Source organism: Mobula birostris, chromosome 2 (genome assembly GCF_030028105.1).
Source record: "Mobula birostris isolate sMobBir1 chromosome 2, sMobBir1.hap1, whole genome shotgun sequence".
Classification (NCBI taxonomy): Eukaryota; Metazoa; Chordata; class Chondrichthyes; order Myliobatiformes; family Myliobatidae; genus Mobula; species Mobula birostris.
The window spans coordinates 170,797,053-170,815,880 of NC_092371.1; the positions used below are offsets into that span (position 1 = coordinate 170,797,053).

At 43.4% G+C, this 18,828-nt stretch overlaps 1 protein-coding gene across 1 annotated transcript in view; it reads right to left on the minus strand.

The window, feature by feature from the left end:
* The window catches only part of ddx43 (DEAD (Asp-Glu-Ala-Asp) box polypeptide 43), a 78,935-nt gene that overhangs the window by 36,490 nt on the left and 23,617 nt on the right, over nt 1-18,828 (minus strand). Inside the window, exons 6-7 of the mRNA XM_072280388.1 lie at nt 5,038-5,194; nt 4,793-4,911 (exon numbers count right to left, since the gene is read on the minus strand). Coding sequence (XP_072136489.1) covers nt 4,793-4,911; nt 5,038-5,194 — 276 coding nt within the window. The remainder of the gene's footprint in view (nt 1-4,792; nt 4,912-5,037; nt 5,195-18,828) is intronic.

Genomic DNA, 18,828 nt, shown 5'->3' on the forward strand with positions numbered 1-18,828 from the left:
CGTCCATTAAGTTCACTGGTTCCCACTTATTGGATATTCCACACCTGCATTTAATAACATTCTGTTTTAAAGATAAAGATTAGCTTTATTTGGCACATGCATATTGAATACTGAAACATACCACAAAATACACAAAATGTACTGGAGGAACTCAGTAGGTTACAGTGAAATGGGTTGTTGAGTCAATGACTAACACAGTCCGAGGATATCTTGACGAAAGCCCGCAAGTGTTACCGTGCTTTCAGTGCCAATACAGCACGGCCACTACTCATTAACCCTAACCTGCATGTCTTTGAACTGTGGGAGGAAACAGAAGCACTCAGAAAATGTATAAACTCCTTACAGACAGTACTGATTGCTAGTCCTGTAAAACATTGCACTAACAGGTATTTAGCCATGCTGTCCCGTTGCACCCCCCCATCCCGATTTTTGCCTAATGAGAAAATGATCTGCAACTGATGCTCTCATGCTACCCATAGAAATGCAAATGGATCTTCAGAATGCCCACTTGATCCTTTTAAATTCCATATCAATCAGATTAAGGACGGTTTGGAGCTGAACTGCAGGGGTACTAATATCACAGCAGAAAGGTTTGCTAATGCTACATGGTGGGGTTTAAACTATAGGTGCAGGGGGCTGGGAACCAGAGTGCCAGAACAGTTAGTGGAAAGATTGTGGAGGCAGACGTTGGTAAGACCTCATACAAAGTTGGGAATCAAAAGGTTGAGCATGGTGCAACTAGTGTCCTGAGCTGCATATACTTCAATGCAAGAAGTATTGTAGGAAGAGTGGATAATAGCGCTGAAGCTGGTTCACAAACAGAGGCAATGTATAGTGAGGACAGGCTGCTGATGGGGCAAAGCTGCAGTCAACAGGATGAGTTGCAACGTAAAAGGCAGACAAAAATTGAAAATGGTGAATACAGGACTGAAGGTGTTGTATTTGAATGTGCAAAGTACATGGAATAAGGTAGATGAACTTGCAGTACAATTGCAGATTGGCAGGTATAATGTTGTAGGCATTAATGAATCATGGCTGAAAGATTATAGCAGGGAGCTTAATGTCCAAGGATATAGACTGCATTGAAAGGACAGGCAGGAAGGCAGACGGGGTGGTGTTTCTCTGTTGGTAAAAGAAGAAATCAAATCACTTTGAAAAAAGTGACATATGGTCCGAACTTGTTGAATCATTGTGGATAGAGCTAATGAACTGCAAGGGTAAAAAGACCCTGATGGGAATTGAATACAGACCCCCAAACAGCAGTAAGGATGTGGCATACAAATTACAACAGGAGATAGAAAATGCTTGCCAAAAGAGCAATGTTACAATAGTCATGCAAGACTTCAATAGATTGGGAAACTCAGGTTTGTGCTGGATTCTAGGAGGGGGAATTTCTAGAGTGCCTACAAGATAGCTTTTTGGAGCAGCTCAGGGCTGAGCCCACTAGTAGATCAACTATTCTGGATTGCGTGTTGTACAATGCAATACATGACAATATTGAAAAATAAATAAGTAAATCAATTACAGTAAATATATATGTATATTAAATAGTGCAAAAACAGAAATAATAAAAAAGTGAGTTAGTGTTCATGGGTTCAATGTCGATTTAGAAATTGGATGACAGAGAGGAAGAAGCTGTTCCTGAATCGCTGAGTGTATACCTTCAGACTTCTGTACCTCCTTCTTGATGGTAACAATGAGAAGGGAGAATGCTCTGGGTGATGGGAACCTTTAATTATGGACACTTCCTTTCTGAGCCACCTTGCCTTGAAGGTGTTTTGGATACTATGGAGGCTAGTACCCAAGATGGAGCCGACTAATTTTACAACTTTCTGTAGCTTCTTTCAGTTATGCGCCCTAGCCCCACCGTACCAGACAGTGTTGCAGCCTGTCAGAATGATCTCCATGGTTTGAGTGCTTTAGGTAACAAACCAATCTCCTCAAATTCCTAATGAAATATAACTGCTGTCTATATAGTCGCATCAATATTCTGGGACCAGGTTTGAACCTCAAAAATCTCGATACCCAGAAACCTGAAATTGCTCATTCCCTCCACTTCTGATCCTTCAATGAGGATTAGTTTGTGCTCCCTTGTCCTCCCCATTCTGAAGTCCACAATCAATTCTTTATTGTTATTGACATTGAATGCAAGATTGCTGCAGCGACACTACTCAACAAGCTGGTATATCTGTCATCTCCATCTGAGATTCTACTAACAATGGTTGTATCATCAGCAAATCTATAGATGGCATTTGAGCTATACCTAGCCACACATATAGAGAATAGAGCAGTGGGCTAAGCACACATCCCTGAGGTGTGCCAATATTGATCGTCAGCGAGGACGACATATTATTACCAATCCGTACAGACTGTGGTCTTCTGGTTAGGAAGTCGAGAATCCAATTTCAGAGGGAGATAGAAGCCCAGGTTCTGTGACTTATCAATCAGGACTGTGGGAATTATGGTGCTAAACGCTGAGCTATGGTCAACGAACTGCATCCTGATATAAGTGTTTGTATTATCTAGGTGAACCAAGGCTGTGTGAAGAGACAAAGAGATTGTGTCTGTCGTAGAGCTATTGTGGCAATAGGCAAATTGCAGTGGGTCCAAGTCCTTGCTGAGACGGGTCAATTCTAGCCATGACCACCCTCTTAAAGCATTTCATCACCATAGATGTGAATGCTACTGAACAAGAGTCATTAAATAGCTCACGTTATTCTTCTTGGCACTAGTATAATTGCTACCCTTTTGAAGCAGGTGGGAACTTCCTGCTGTAGAAGTGAGAGGTTGAAAATGTCCTTGAATACACCCACCATACATCCTTCGGGGCCTGCTACCTTGCGAGGTTTCACTCTCTTGAAAGACAGCCTGATATTAGCCTCCAAGACAGAGCTCACAAGGTCACTGGGTGCAGTAGGGATCTTCACAGCTGTAGTTATATTCTCCCTTTCAAAATGAGCATAAAAGGCATTAGACTTGTCTGGTAGCAAAGCATCACTGCCAATCGTGCTATTGGGTTTCACTTTTTAGGAAGTAATGTCCTGCAAACTCTGCCAGAGTTGACATGCATCTGATGCTGCCTCCAACCTTGCTCGAAACCGTTGCTTCACTCTTGAAATAGCCCTCCGTAAAACATACCTCATTTTCTTGTACAGACCTGGGTCGCCACATCTAAATGACACAGATCTAGCCCTCAGCAGATGCTAAACCCCCTGGTTCATCCATGGCTTTTGGTTTGGGAATGTACAGGTTTTTATAGGCACACATTCATCTAAACAGGTTTAATGAAGTTGATAACAACTGCAGCATACTCATCCAGATTCGAAAATGAACCCCTGAATACAGTCCAGTCCATTGATTCAAAACAGTCCTGTAAGTGCTCCTGTGCTTTCTTTGTCCATACCTTCTTAGTCCTCACTACTGGTGCTGAAACTCTAACCGGCAACTCTATGTTAAAAGGTTGGCACAACATTGTACCTCCTGTACCTAATAAAATGGCTAATGAATAGGTTTGTGGTCTTCTGCTGCTGTGAACCATCTAGTTCAAGGTTCGACGTGTGTTCAGAGATTCTCATCTGCACACCACTATTGTAATGTTTGATTATTTGAGCTACTGTCCCTTGAACTAGTCTGGTCATTCTCCTCTGACCTCTGGCAAGGTGTTTTCACACATGGAACTGTCACACACCGGACTTGTTTTTTTGTTTCTCGCACCATTCTCTGTAAACTCTCAAAACTGTTGTATGTGAAAATCTCAGGAGATCAGTAGTTTCTGAGATACTCAAACCACCCCATCTGGTACCAACAATCATTTCACGGTTCCTTACCCATTCTGATGTTTGGTCAAAACAACAACTGAACCTCTTGACGCTGTCTGCATGCTTTTTAGAACATATAGAACATAGAATAGTACAGCACAGTACACGCCCTTCGGCCCACATTGTTGTGCCAACCCTCAAACCCTGCCTCCCATATAACCCCCCACCTTAAATTCATCCATATACCTGTCTAGTAGTCTCTTAAATTTCACTAGTGTATCTGCCTCCACCACTGACTCAGGCAGTGTATTCCACACACCAACGACTCTCTGAGTAAAAAACCTTCCTCTAATATCCCCCTTGAACTTCCCACCACTTACCTTAAAGCCATGTCCTCTTGTATTGAGCAGTGGTGCCCTGGGGAAGAGGCGCTGGCTATCCACTCTATCTATTCCTCTTAATATCTTGTATACCTCACTCATCCTCCTTCTCTCCAAAGAGTAAAGCCCTAGCTCCCTTAATCTCTGATTATAATGCATACTCTCTAAATCAGGCAGCATCCTGGTAAATCTCCTCTGTACCCTTTCCAATGCTTCCACATCGTTCCTATAGTGAGGCGACCTTTTTGTGCACTGAGTTGCTGCTAAATGATTGGCTGATTAGATATTTACATTAACAAGGTGTACAAGTGTACCTGATAAAGGGGGCACTGAGTGTATGTGCTATGTTTCAACTCCTGACTTTGTCTCAATATTGCCAGTCACCGGGATTGCTCTGTGAGTCACTGTGAACTCAGCCTTACCCTGTAGGCTTGGCTGCACCAGATTTCAGCAGTATGGTGGGGTGATCATTTAGAAAAGCACCAGGGTTCACCTCTCCGCTCAGCACAATACAGGTCAACACAGCTAAATGGCTGCTCTGAGGCTCTTTTATCACTGTTGGACACAAGAGGGTTAACAATCTGACAGGGTTAAGAAGAAAGGAGGTGGGATGTTATTGCCACGAGGCATCGTGGAAAACACCAAGAAACTTACGTTGGCTGCAGGTCCAGGTGGATGAACCCAGGTAAGAGATATGCCAGAGTTTTTCCAGTTCCAGTCTGTGCTATCCCAATCAGATCAATCCCCATCAGAATTATTGGCCACGCTTGAGACTGAAGGATAAGCACATTCCACAGATAACTAAACCAAATCTCACTGGTATTGCTTGAAAAATTAGATTGTAGCAACTGGTTCTGATAAATCAGAATCTGGTTGAATACAAAGTGAAGTTTTCATACCTGGATTGGAGTAGGGCACTGGAACCCAACTCTCCTAATATTTGCCATAATCTCGGGATAATGCTGGAAAGCTTCCATAAATGTGCATACTGGATTAGGAATTTGTCGCTTTGTACCTTCAGTCATATCTTCACACGTTACATTGTTATTTCGCTTTCTATTAAAACAAGCATGACAGTACAGAGAAAATAAACAGTTGAGACTCTGCATAACTTGATTAAAAGAAACACACTTGGAAAGAATTGATTACTGTCTAATCTTCTATCTTCAACCCTAACCCAGTTCTGAAGCTTTAGAGGAGTAAAAACCATAGAGTCCTGAGAGGCTTTTACAGCCTCTGTAATGAGATCACAGTAGAAGAAATATTTTCTTTGACGCATCTTATGTCAAATTTCAGGAACAAGAGCAATACATTGGTACAGATACTGAGAATGGTGAATGCAAGTAGTATTAGTTAATACAACATATATATTTACAGCACATTACAGGTGCTTCGGCCTACAATGTTGTGTCCACCATGTAACCTACTATAGAGACTGTCTAGAATTTCCCTGGCGCATTGCCCTCTAGTTTTCTAATCTCCATGTACCTATCCAAGAGGCTCTTAAAAGACCCTATTGTATCCACTTCCACCATCATGACTGGCAGTGCATTCTACCCACACATCACTGTGTGAAAAAAATTACCCCTGACATCCCCTCAGTACCTATTTCCAAGGACCTTAAAACTATGCCCTCTCCTGTTAGCCATTCAGCCCTGGGAAAAAGCCTCTGGCTATCCACACGATCAATGCTCCTCATCATCTTATACACCTCTATCAGGTCACCTCTTATCCTCTGTCACTCCAAGGAGAAAAGGCCAAGTACCCTCAACTTATTCTCATAAGGTACACCCTCCAATCCAGGCAACATCCTTGTAAATCTCCTCTGCACTCTCTCTATAGTATCCACATCCTTCCTGTAGTGAGGTGACCAGAACTGAACACAGTACAGGTGGCCCCCGTTTTCCAAACGTTCGCTTTACGACACCTCACTGTTATGAAAGATCTACATTACTTACCCTTTTTCACTAACAGAAGGGGTTTTCACTGTTACGAAAAAAGGCAGCGCGCGCCCGAACAGCCAAGCTCCTCCCCCGGAACTTCATTCCAGCTGCCAGTGCTTAAATACGTGCTTTACCTCGATTTATTTTGTGCATCCGTTAGCAAGATGAGTTCTAAGGTATCGGAAAAGCCTAAAAGAGCTCGTAAGGATGTTACACTTAGCGTAAAACTAGACATAATTAAGCGTTTCAATCATGTTGAGTGAAGTAAGGACATTGTCCGTGTGTTGGACTTGCCTGCATCCACCATTCACACTATTTATACACAGAGAGAAAGAATTTTGAAAGCTGCCGATGTTACTGTTGGTTCTGCTCACAACAAAGTGGTCTCTCTTAGTCGGCATCCAATAATGGATAAAATGGAAAGTCTATTGCTTGAGTGAATTGATGGGTGTACAAAGCGTGGTGTTCCGTTAAGTTTACTTATACTTACGGAGAAATCAGTCAGTCTTTTTAATAATTTGAAACAGAAAGCACCAGACAATGGTGTTGAAAGTGTTGCAAAAGTGGAATTTAAAGGTAGTCGTGGGTGGTTTGATCAGTTTCTGAGGCGAGGGCAGCTTCATAGTTTAACGTTTACTGGAGAGAGTGCTTCGGCTGATACTGAAGCTGCTGAAAAGTTCCCAGCAGAACTGAAGAAAATAATTACAGAAAGTGGTTATTCGTATAAGCAAGTGTTTAACTGTGACAAGACTGCAATTTATTGGAAAAAATTGTCAAGCAAGACATTTATTTCGATAGAAGAAAAACAGGCTAAAGGACACAAGGCATCAAAGGACATGTTTACCCTAATGCCTATTATTAACGCCACTGGTGATGCTGTCCTTAATCCTCTACTAGTATACCATTCAGAAAATCCAAGGGCACTTAAAGGCGTTGATAAGAAAATACTTCCCATTGTGTTCCGTTCACATCCAAGTGGTTGGAATACCCAAGTGCTTTTTTCTGAGTACACGAGTGGATATGTTAGTACTTTTGTTGAAAAATATTGTACAGAAAATAACCTCGATAACCTTGTGATTGTCGATAATTGTGCTGCTCATCCACCTGGCATTACTGAGTATGGTGGTAACATTCGTGTTGCATTCTTACCGCCGAATACGATATCGTTGCTGCAGCCATGTCACCAAAGCCTAATAGCCACAATTAAGGCTTACTATACGCAAAATGTGATGTGTTTTATTGTAAGTACCATTGACAAAGGGTATCTCTGAAGTGTCTTTGCCAGAGATCTAGAAAGAATACAATATAAAATTGGCAATCACCAACATTGGAGATGCTCTTGTAGGCTAATAGTCTTGATGAGAAATGGTGTTTGGAGGAAACTGTGTCCCGAAGCAGTGAACGATTTTAAAGGCTTCGAACCATCAACAATAAATACGGCAGTAGTGAGTTTGGCTACTGTACATACATTGTTTCTACTTTATATAGGCTGTGTATTTTTATGTGTTATTTGGTATGATTTGGCAGCTTCATAGCTTAAAGGTTACTGGAGAGAGTGTTTCTGCCGACAGCGCTGCCGAAAGATTTTTGCTGCAGTAGACAGTGCAGAAAAGTATTTCTACTTTATATAGGCCGTGTATTTATCATATCATTTCTGCTTTAACTATATGTTACCGTTATTTTAGGTTTTATGTGTTACTTGGCATGATTTTGTGGGTTATTTTTTGGGTCTGGGAATGCTCAAAAACTTTTCCCCATATTAATAAATGGTAATTGCTTATTCACCTTACAACATTCCGGCTTACAAACCGTTTCATAGGAACACTCTACCGTTGGATAGCGGGGGAAACCTGTACTCCAAGTGGGGTCTGACCAAGTTCTTATATAGCTATAATATTACCTCACGGCTCTGAACTCAATCCTATGGCTGATGAATGCCAACACACCATACACCTTCTTAACAACTAGGTCTGGTCACTTTGTTATAGGGAGGATATATTAGAGAGAGTGTACAGGAGATTTACCAGGATGCTCCCAAGATCTTACAGCATGCCTTATGAGGATAGGTTAATTAAGCTAATGTTTTTGTTTTTGAAGTACAAAATGACAGGCAACTTTATAGAGCTGTAAAAGATAAGACGCATAGATCAAGTGGATAGCCAGAGACCTTCCCACCGGGTGAAAATGGCTAATACAAGGAGGCATAATTTTAAGGTAACTGGAGGAAAGTAGGGGGATGTCAGAGGTGTGTACACACACATTATATATATAACAATTAACACTTGATATATAACAATTAACACTTGATCCGTCAAGGGTAATGACCTGAAACTTAGGACTCAGGGATTCTAAGATGTCATTTCTAGGAAAGAAAGTAAAGAATGTGTGTAGAAAGGACTTGCATTGTAGGGTGTGGCGAATGTAAAGTCAGAACTTTGATAGAACAAGCAACAGACTGTAGTACACAGGTTACTCCCCTAGAAGGTTGCAATGGCAATCCTCCAGAACAGGGAATTTGCAGTAAATGCTCAGTTATCTGGCAGGTACCAGATTTGACAGGTGCTGGATTATTTAATATACAATGGAGAGAGAGATGATATCAATTTAGCTTGCCTTTCCTTTATTTTTTTTGTCAAACTTTCTTAAAGCCTTACATTTCCCTGGGTCTCACCACCTTAAGACCTATGGCAACTCTAAAGAGTCCCTCGAACAAATCACCAATATCAGCCTGCTTAATTGGGTTTTGAATTTTTGATGTAACACTAGAGTGCAAAATGCACAGATATTTAACTTCCTATGCTGAATAATAAGGCTGCATTTATACAGAGGATTACATAGCATGTTGAACCAGCACTGGCCCATGCTATTTTATCCTCTAATATCTTCTTCATTCCAGTCTTTGTTACTTTCCTTTTCAGTCATGAAATTTGTTGTTTTGTGACAGCAGTACATTGCAATACATAATAAAATAACTATAAATTACAATAATTACATTACATGAAAAATTAAATAAGTGGTGCAAAGAGAGTAAAAAATGAAAAAAAAAGTGAGGTAGTGTACATGGGATCATTGTCCATTCATAAATCTGATGGCAGAGGAAGAAGCTGTTCCTGAAATGTTGAGTGTATGGCTTGAGGCATCTGTACATCCTCCTTGATGGCAGCAGTGAGATAAGGACATGTTCTGGGTGATAGTGGTCCTTAATGATGGATGCCACCTTGGAGGCATCACCTTTTGAAGATGTCCTGAATGTTGGGGAGGCTAATGTTGATGATAGAGCTGACTGAGTTTGCACCTTTCTGCAGCTTTTTCCAATCCTGTGCAGCAGCTCCTCCATACCAGAGGGTGATGCAACCAATTAGATGATTTCCACAGTACATCTATAGAAATTTGCAAGTCTTTGGTGACATACCAAGTCTCCTTAATCTCCTAATTAAATGTAGCAGCTGTCATGCCTTCTTTGTAATTGCATCAATATGCTGGGCCCTGGATACTTCAGCGATGTTGACACCCAGGAACTTGAAACTGCTCACCCTTTCCACTGCTGACTCCTTGGTGAGAATTGGTGTATGGTCCCTTGACTCCTCTTTCCTAAAGTCCACAATCAATTTCTTGGTTTTACTAACATTGAGTGCAAGGTTGTTGCTGTGACACTAAAGTAGTGGATACAGCCCAGTCCATCATGTTAAGTCGTCCCCAACAGCGAGTACATCTAAGTGGAGGACTGTCACAGGAAAGCACCATCATTCATCAAGGACCCCCACCACCCAGGCCATGCTCTCTTTTCACTGCTGCCATTAGTAAGGTGGTACAGGAACCTTAGGCTCCACACCACCAGGTTCAGGAACAGTTATCACCTCTCAACCACTAGGCTCTTAAACCAGAGGGAATAACTTCACTCACCCCATCACTGAACTGTTCCTACAACCTACAGACTAATTTTCAAGAATTCTTCATCTCATGTTCTCGATATTGTCTGTTTGTTTGTTTATTTATTTGTTTGTTTTACTTTTGTATTTGCACAGTTTGTTGTCTTGCACATTGGCTGTCTGTCCTTTTGGGTGTAGTTTTTCATTAATTTTGTTGTGTTTCTTGAATCTACTGTGTATGCCTGCAAGAAAACAATTTTCAGGGTTGCATATGGTAACATGTTCTTTGATAATAAACTTAGTTTGACCTTTGAACTACTTTGATCCATCTCGCTCCTGTACACCTCATTATAACCATCTGAAATTCTGCTGAGAACAGTCGTGTCACTGGCAAATTTATAGATGGTATTTGAGTTCTACCTAGCCACACAGTTGTGGGTGTAGACAGAGTAGAACAGTAGGCTAAGCATGTATCCTTGAGGTGTGCCAGTGTTGATTGCCAGTGAGATGTTATTTATGATCCACATTAACTGGTCTCCTAGAAGCCAAGGATCCAGTTGCAGCAGAAAATACTGAGGATAAAGTTTTGGAGCTTGGTGATTAAAACTGAGAGTATGATTGTGTTGAGCATTGAGTTGCAATCAATAAACAGTGGCCTGAGGTATTGCTGTTGTCCAGGTTATCCTTTGCTGAGTGGACAGCCAGTGAGATTGCATCTGCTGTAGACCTATTGTGGCAACAGGCAAATGCTGTGGGTCCAGGTCCTTGCTTAGGCAGGAGCTGAGTCCAGCCATGATCAACCTTTGAAAGCACTACATCGCAGTAGATGCAAGTGTGACTGGGTGATAATCAATGAGGCAGCTCATCCGGTTCTTCTTGGGTACTGGTATCATTGTCACCCTTTTGAAGAAAATGGGAACCACCAACTGCAGCAGTGAGAGATTGAAGATGTCCTTGAATACTCTCACCAGTTGTTGGCAGATATTACATTATAAATTGTGTCTTTAACATTGAAAAATGATTAGAAATTTTACATTAGAAAATGCTCAGATCACAAAAGGCTGCAGACGTTTGTAAACTCAGGCAGCTCCACCACGGGCAAAACTGTTCCTACCATCTACAACATCTTCAAAAGGTGGTACCTCATCCATCATTAAGGACTCCAACCATCTGGGACATGCCATTTTCTCTTTACTACCATCATGGAAAGAGATACAGGAGCCTGAAGTCCCACAACAGCTAGGCTCAAGAACAGCTACTTGAACTTTTCAGTTCTTGAACCAACTTGCACAACATCAAACACCATCTCAGTTTAGTAACACCTTTATCACTCTAAACACTTTGAACAAAAATGGACCAACTAAAATGGACTTGTTTTTTTTTGTTCCAATTGTGTTCCTTCTTGTTAAAAATTGTGTTGTTTATGATGCTATGTACCTGTGATGCTGTTGCAAGTATGTTTATCATATGAAAATAGACTTGACTTTGTTAGTGGAATCGTAACACATTCTCAGTTACATTTTGGTCCACAGGTATACTAAAGAGGTATACTAATGAGGCACAAATATGGTAAAGATATTCCCAGAAATATAATTCAATTAGTTATGACGTGGGGAAGTATTCAGCAAAACTACACATTCACTGTGTTCCACTTTTCTGAAAGTAGCCTTCAAGGGCCAGTAACAATTCTGCTCTGACATTTGATCATGCTGATTTATTTTTTCTACTCAACCCTATTCTCCTGCCCTCTCCCTGTAACACCTGACACTCTTAAAAACTAGAAAACTAAAATTCTACTTTAAATATACCTATAAACACTGTGTGTCAGACAGAGTGATCAGCAGCACTCGGGCTCCACAGGGGACTGTCTTGTCTCCCTTTCTCTTCACCATTTACACCTCGGACTTCAAATACTGCAGAGTCTTGTCATCTTCAGAAGTTTTTGGATGACTCTGCCATAGTTGGATGCATCAGCAAGGGAGATGAGGCTGAGTACAGGGTTACGGTAGGAAACTTTGTCACAGGGTGTGAGCAGAATTATCTGCAGCTTAATGTGAAAAAGACTAAGGAGCTGGTGGTAGACCTGAGGACAGCTAAGGTACCGGCGACCCCTGTTTCCATCCAGGGGGTCAGTGTGGACATGGTGGAGGATTACAAATACCTGGGGATACGAATTGACAATAAACTGGACTGGTCAAAGAACACTGAGACTGTCTACAAGAAGGGTCAGAACCATCTCTATTTCCTAAGGAGACTGAGGTCCTTTAACATCTGCCGGATGACGCTGACGATGTTCTACGAGTCTGTGGTGGCCACTGCGATGATGTTTGCTGTTGTGTGCTGGGGCAGCAGGCTGAGGTAGCAGGCACCAACAGAATCAACAAACTCATTCGTAAGGAGAGTGATGTTGTGGGGATGGAACTGGACTCTATGACGGTGGTGTTTGAAAAGAGAATGCTGTCCAAGTTGCATGCCATCTTGGACAATGTCCTCCATCCACTACATAATGTACTGGTTGGGCACAGGAGTACATTCAGCCAGAGACTCATTCCACCGAGATGCAACACAGAGCGTCATAGGAGGTCATTCCTGCCTGTGGCCACCAAACTTTACAACTCCTCCCTTGGAGGGTCAGACACCCTGAGCCAATAGGCTGGTCCTGGACTTATTTCCTGGCATAATTTATATATTACTATTTAACTATTTATGGTTTTATTACTATTTAATTATTTATGGTGCAACTGTAACAAAAACCAATTTCCCCTGGGATCAATGAAGTATCAGTATGACTATGACTATGACTATGACTAATGATTTGGCCTCCACAGCCTTCTGTGGCAATTAATTCCACAGCTTCACCACCCTTTGAATCCACTATGAAATTTCTTTATCCATCGATACACATTCTGAGTTTCTGATTTCACTGCTAAGTGCTCCACTCCCTTTAAAGCTCTGGTGATTAGAGACCATAAGACATAAGAGCAGAATGAGGCCATTTGGCCTATCAAGCCTCCTCTGCCATTTCATCATGGCTGATCCATCTCCTCATATCCCTTCATACTCGAGAATCCATCAATCTTGGTCTTAAATATACCCAAATGACTTAGCCTCTATAGCCACCTGCAGCAATGAATTCCACAGATTCACCACTCTCTGGTTGCGAGACTCTCCCAGAATCAGAATCAGGTTTATTATCACTGGCATGTGATGTGAAATTTGTTAACTTAGCAGCAGCAGTTCAATGCAAGACATAATCTAGCACAGAGAAAGAAAAAAAAAGTAGTAATAAAACATAATAATAAACAAACAAGTAAATCAGTTACATGTATTGAATAGATTTTAAAAATTGTGCAAAAACAGAAATACTGTATATTAAAAAAGTGAGGTAGTGTTCAAACAACAGGAATTCTGCAGATGCTGGAAATTCAAGCCACACACATCAAAGTTGCTGGTGAACGCAGCAGGCCAGGCAGCATCTCTAGGAAGAGGTGCAGTCGACGTTTCAGGCCGAGACGCTTCGTCAGGACTAATTGAAGGAAGAGTGAGTAAGGGATTTGAAAGTTGGAGGGGGAGGGGGAGATCCAAAATGATAGGAGAAGACAGGAGGGGGAGGGATGGAGCCAAGAGCTGGACAGGTGATTGGCAAAAGGGATATGAGCGGATCATGGGACAGGAGGTCTGGGGAGAAAGACGGGGGGGGGGGGGACCCAGAGGATGGACAAGGGGTATAGTCAGAGGGACAGAGGGAGAAAAAGGAGAGTGAGAGAAAGAATGTGTGTATAAAAATAAATAACAGATGGGGTACGAGGGGGAGGTGGGGCATTAGCGAAAGTTAGAGAAGTCGATGTTCATGCCATCAGGTTGGAGGCTACCCAGACAGAATATAAAGTGTTGTTCCTCCAACCTGAGTGTGGCTTCATCTTTACAGTAGAGGAGGCCGTGGATAGACATGTCAGAATGGGAATGGGATGTGGAATTAAAATCTGTGGCCACTGGGAGATCCTGCTTTCTCTGGCGGACAGAGCGTAGGTGTTCAGCAAAGCAGTCTCCCAGTCTGCGTCGGGTCTCGCCAATATTTAGAAGGCCACATCGGGAGCACCGGACGCAGTATACCACCCCAGCTGACTCACAGGTGAAGTGTCGCCTCACCTGGAAGGACTGTTTGGGGCCCTGAATGGTGGTAAGGGAGGAAGTGTAAGGGCATGTGTAGCACTTGTTCCGCTTACAAGGATAAGTGCCAGGAGGGAGATCAGTGGGGAGGGAGGGGGGGGACGAATGGACAAGGGAGTCGCGTAGGGAGCGATCCCTGTGGAAAGCAGAGAGAGGTGGGGGAGGGAAAGATGTGCTTAGTGGTGGGATCCCGTTGGAGGTGGTGGAAGTTATGGAGAATAATATGTTGGACCCGGAGGCTGGTGGGGTGGTAGGTGAGGACAGTCCAGGACGAGGGAGATGTCCTCATTTTTTAAAGAAAGGGGCTTCCCTTCCTCCACTATCAACTCTGCTCTCAAACGCATCTCCCCCATTTCATGTACATCTGCTCTCACTCCATCCTCCCGCCACCCCACTAGGAATAGGGTTCCCCTGGTCCTCACCTACCACCCCACCAGCCTCTGGGTCCAACATATTATTCTCCGTAACTTCTGCCACCTCCAACGGGATCCCACCACTAAGCACATCTTTCCCTCCCCCCCCCCCCCCCGCTTTCCGCAGGGATCGCTCCCTACGCGACTCCCTTGTCCATTTGTTCCCCCCCATCCCTCCCCACTGATCTCCCTCCTGGCACTTATCCTTGTAAGCGGAACAAGTGCTACACATGCCCTTACACTTCCTCCCTTACCACCATTCAGGGCCCCAAACAGTCCTTCCAGGTGAGGTGACACTTCACCTGTGAGTCGGCTGGGGTGATATACTGCGTCCGGTGCTCCCGATGTGGCCTTCTCTATATTGGCGAGACCCGACGCAGACTGGGAGACCGCTTTGCTGAACACCTACGCTCTGTCCGCCAGAGAAAGCAGGATCTCCCAGTGGCCACACATTTTAATTCCACATCCCATTCCCATTCTGACATGTCTATCCACAGCCTCCTCTACTGTAAAGATGAAGCCACACTCAGGTTGGAGGAACAACACCTTATATTCCGTCTGGGTAGCCTCCAACCTGATGGCATGAACATCGACTTCTCTAACTTCCGCTAATGCCCCACCTCCCCCTTGTAACCCATCTGTTATTTATTTTTATACACATTCTTTCTCTCACTCTCCTTTTTCTCCCTCTGTCCCTCTGACTATACCCCTTGCCCATTCTCTGGGTACCCCCCCCCCCGTCTTTCTCCCCGGACCTCCTGTCCCATGATCCTCTCATATCCCCTTTGCCAATCACCTGTCCAGCTCTTGGCTCCATCCCTCCCCCTCCTGTCTTCTCCTATCATTTTGGATCTCCCCCTCCTCCTCCCACTTTCAAATCTCTTACTAACTCTTCCTTCAGTTAGCCCTGACGAAGGGTCTTGGCCTGACACATCGACTGTAACTCTTCCTAGAGATGCTGCCTGGCCTGCTGCGTTCACCAGCAACTTTGATGTGTGTTGGTAGTGTTCAAAGCCACTATAGGAAATACCTTAAACAACAGGAATTCTGCAGATGCTGGAAATTCAAGCAACACACATCAAAGTTGCTGGTGAACGCAGCAGGCCAAGCAGCATCTGTAGGAAGAGGTGCAGTCGACGTTTCAGGCTGAGACCCTTCGTCAGGACCAGTCCTGACCAAGGGTCTCGGCCTGAAATGTCGACTGCATCTCTTCCTACAGATGCTGCTTGGCCTGCTGCGTTCACCAGCAACTTTGATAGGAAATACCTTTTTTGTTGTCCACTCTGTCGAGGCCTTTCAACAATCAATAGGTTTCAATGAGATCCTCCTTCATGCTTCTAAATTCCAGTGAGTACAGGACTTGAGCCATCAAATGCTCCTCGTATGATAAGCCTTTCAATCCCACAATCATTTTCATTAAGCTCCTTCAAACCCCTTCCAACCTCAGTACATCCTTTCTTAGATACGAGGCCCAAAACTGCTCACAATAAAAGTGAGGCCTGAACAGCGCCTTCTAAAGCCTCAGAACTACACCCTTCCTTTTATATCCTAGTCCTCTTGAAATAAATGCTAACATTGCATTTGCCTTCTTCACCACCTAAACTGCTCGAGGACTTTCAATTCACCTTGCACCAAAGTACATGACCATACACTGTATTTCATCTGCCAGTTCTTTGCCCATTCTGCTAATCTGTCTAATTCTTTTTATAGCCTCTCCACTTCCTCAAAACTATCTGACCCTCCACCCATCTTTGTATCGTTTGCAAACCTGGCCACAAAGCCATCAATTCCATCATCCAAATCATTGACATATAATGCAAAAAGAAGCGGTCCCATGGAACACTACTGGTTAGTGGCAGCCAAATAGAAAAGGCTCCCATTATTCCCACTCTTTGCCTCCTGCCAATCAGCCATTGCTTTCTCCATGTTAGTATCTTTCCTGTAATATGACCTGTTAACCTGTTAAGCAGCCTCATGTGTGGCACCATTCAAGGCCTTCTGAAAATCCAAGAACAACATCCACTGATTCTCCTTTGTCTATCCTGCTTGTTATTTCTTCAAAGAATTCCAACAGGTACATCAGGCAAGATTTTCCCTTGAGGAAACCATGCTGACTATGGCCTATTTTATCATGTGCCTCCATGAAACCTCATCCTGAACAATTAACTCCAACATCTTCCTAATGTCAACTGTACTCTTTTACATAGATGCTGCCCAAAAGATTTTCTCTTGTTTGTAACTGGTCTATAATTTCCTTTCTTCTGCTTCTCTCACATCGTGATGAGTGTAGTGACATTTGCAATTTCTAGTCCTCTGGAACTATGCCAGAATGCGTTGATTCTTGAAAGATCATTACTAATGCCTGCATAATATCTTTAACCACCTCTTTCAAAACCCTAGGGTGAAGACCATCTGGTCCAGGTGACGTATGTACCTTCAGAGCCTTTAGTTTCCCAAGCACCTTCTCCCTAGCAATGGCAACTTTACACACTTCTGCCCCCTGACACTCTTGAACTTCTGGCATACTGGTAGTTTCTTCCACAGTGAAGACTGATGCAAAATACTTACTAAGATTGTCTGCCATTTCCTTGTTTCCCCATTACTACCACCCCCCCGAGCATCAGTTTCCAGCTGTCCGATATCTATTCTCGCCGCTCCTATACACTTTATATATCTGAAGAAACTTTTTGTATCCCGATGAAGATTGGGAGGCCACTTTGCCGAGCACTTACGCTCTGTCTGCCAGAAAAGCAGGATCTCCCAGTGGCCACCCATTTTAATTCCATTTCCCATTCCAACACGTCAGGCCTTGGCCTCTTGTACTGTCGCAATGAGACCACACTCAGGTTGGAGGAACAACACCTTATATTCCGTCTGGATAACCTTCAACCTGGTGGCACGAACATCAATTTCTCAAACTTCCATTAACGCGCGCCCCCCCCCCCCCCCCAACCATTCCCTTGTCTCACCTCATCTCCTTACCTGCCCATCACCTCCCTCTGGTGCTTCTCCCCCTTTTTTTCTTCCAAGGCCTTCTGTTTTTCTATCAGATTCCCCCTCTTCCAGCCCTGTATCTCTTCCACCAATCAACTTCTCAGCTCTTTACTTCATCCCCTCATCCCAGTTTCTCCTATTACTTTGTGTTTTTTCTCCCCTTCAACCACATTCTAACTCTGACTCATCTTTTTTTCTCCAGTCTTGATGAAGGGTCTTGGCCTGAAACGTCCACTGTACTCTTTTCCACAGATACTGCCTAGCCTGCTGAGTTCCACCAGCATTTTGTGTGTGTTTTCTGTAATAACCTTATGTTTCTTGCAACTGTCTGCGATTTCTTCTCAAATCTGTTCCTCTAGATCCCTTGGATGTTGGGGTGGTCTGTAATATGCCCATTAATGCGATCATACCTTTCTTATGCCTCAGTTCCACTAACAACACCTCAGTAGAAGAATTCTCCAATCTGTCCTGACTAAGCATTGTCGTAACATTTTCCCTGTCTAGTATCACCACCCCTCCTCCTTTAATCCTTCCCACTCTGTTGTGTCTAAAAGAATGGAACCCTGGAATATTGTGCTGCCAGTCCTGTCCCTCCTGCAACCAAGTCTCACTAATGGCTAAAATATCATAATTCCAGGTATTGATCCATGGCCTAAGCTCATCCGCTTTTCCCACGGTACTTCTCGTATTGAAATATACATTAGTCACACCATACTCAACCTTTTGATTCCTGACTCTGTCTGAAATCTTAACAACATCTATCTCCACAACTTCTCCATCATCTGTTCTACCACTCTGGTTCCCATCCTCCTGCATCTCTAGTTTAAACCCCACTGTGCAGCACTAGCAAATCTTCCCACTCAGATATTAGTCCCCTTCTAGTTCAGGTGCAAAGAGTCTCCCAACTTCCCTGGAAGAGAGCCCAATGATCAAAAAATCTGACACCCACCCTCCTACATCAACTCCTTAGCCCCATATTAAACTGTTCTATCATCTTACTTCTGGCCCCACTGGCATGTGGCAGTAATCCTGAGTTCACTACCCTGGAGGCCCCACTCTTTAAACTTAGCACCTAACTCCCGAACTCACTTTGCCGAACCTCATCGCTCCTCCTATGTTATCCATACCTACATGGACTATGAACTCTGGCTGTTCATCCTCCCACATAAGACTGCTGCAGATGCACCTGAGATGTCCCTGACCCTGGCATCTGGGTGGAATCTTGTTCTCGTCCACAGAATCTCTTTTCTATTCCCCTAATGAATGAACCCCTTAAGAGCTCATCTCTTATCCCACTCTCC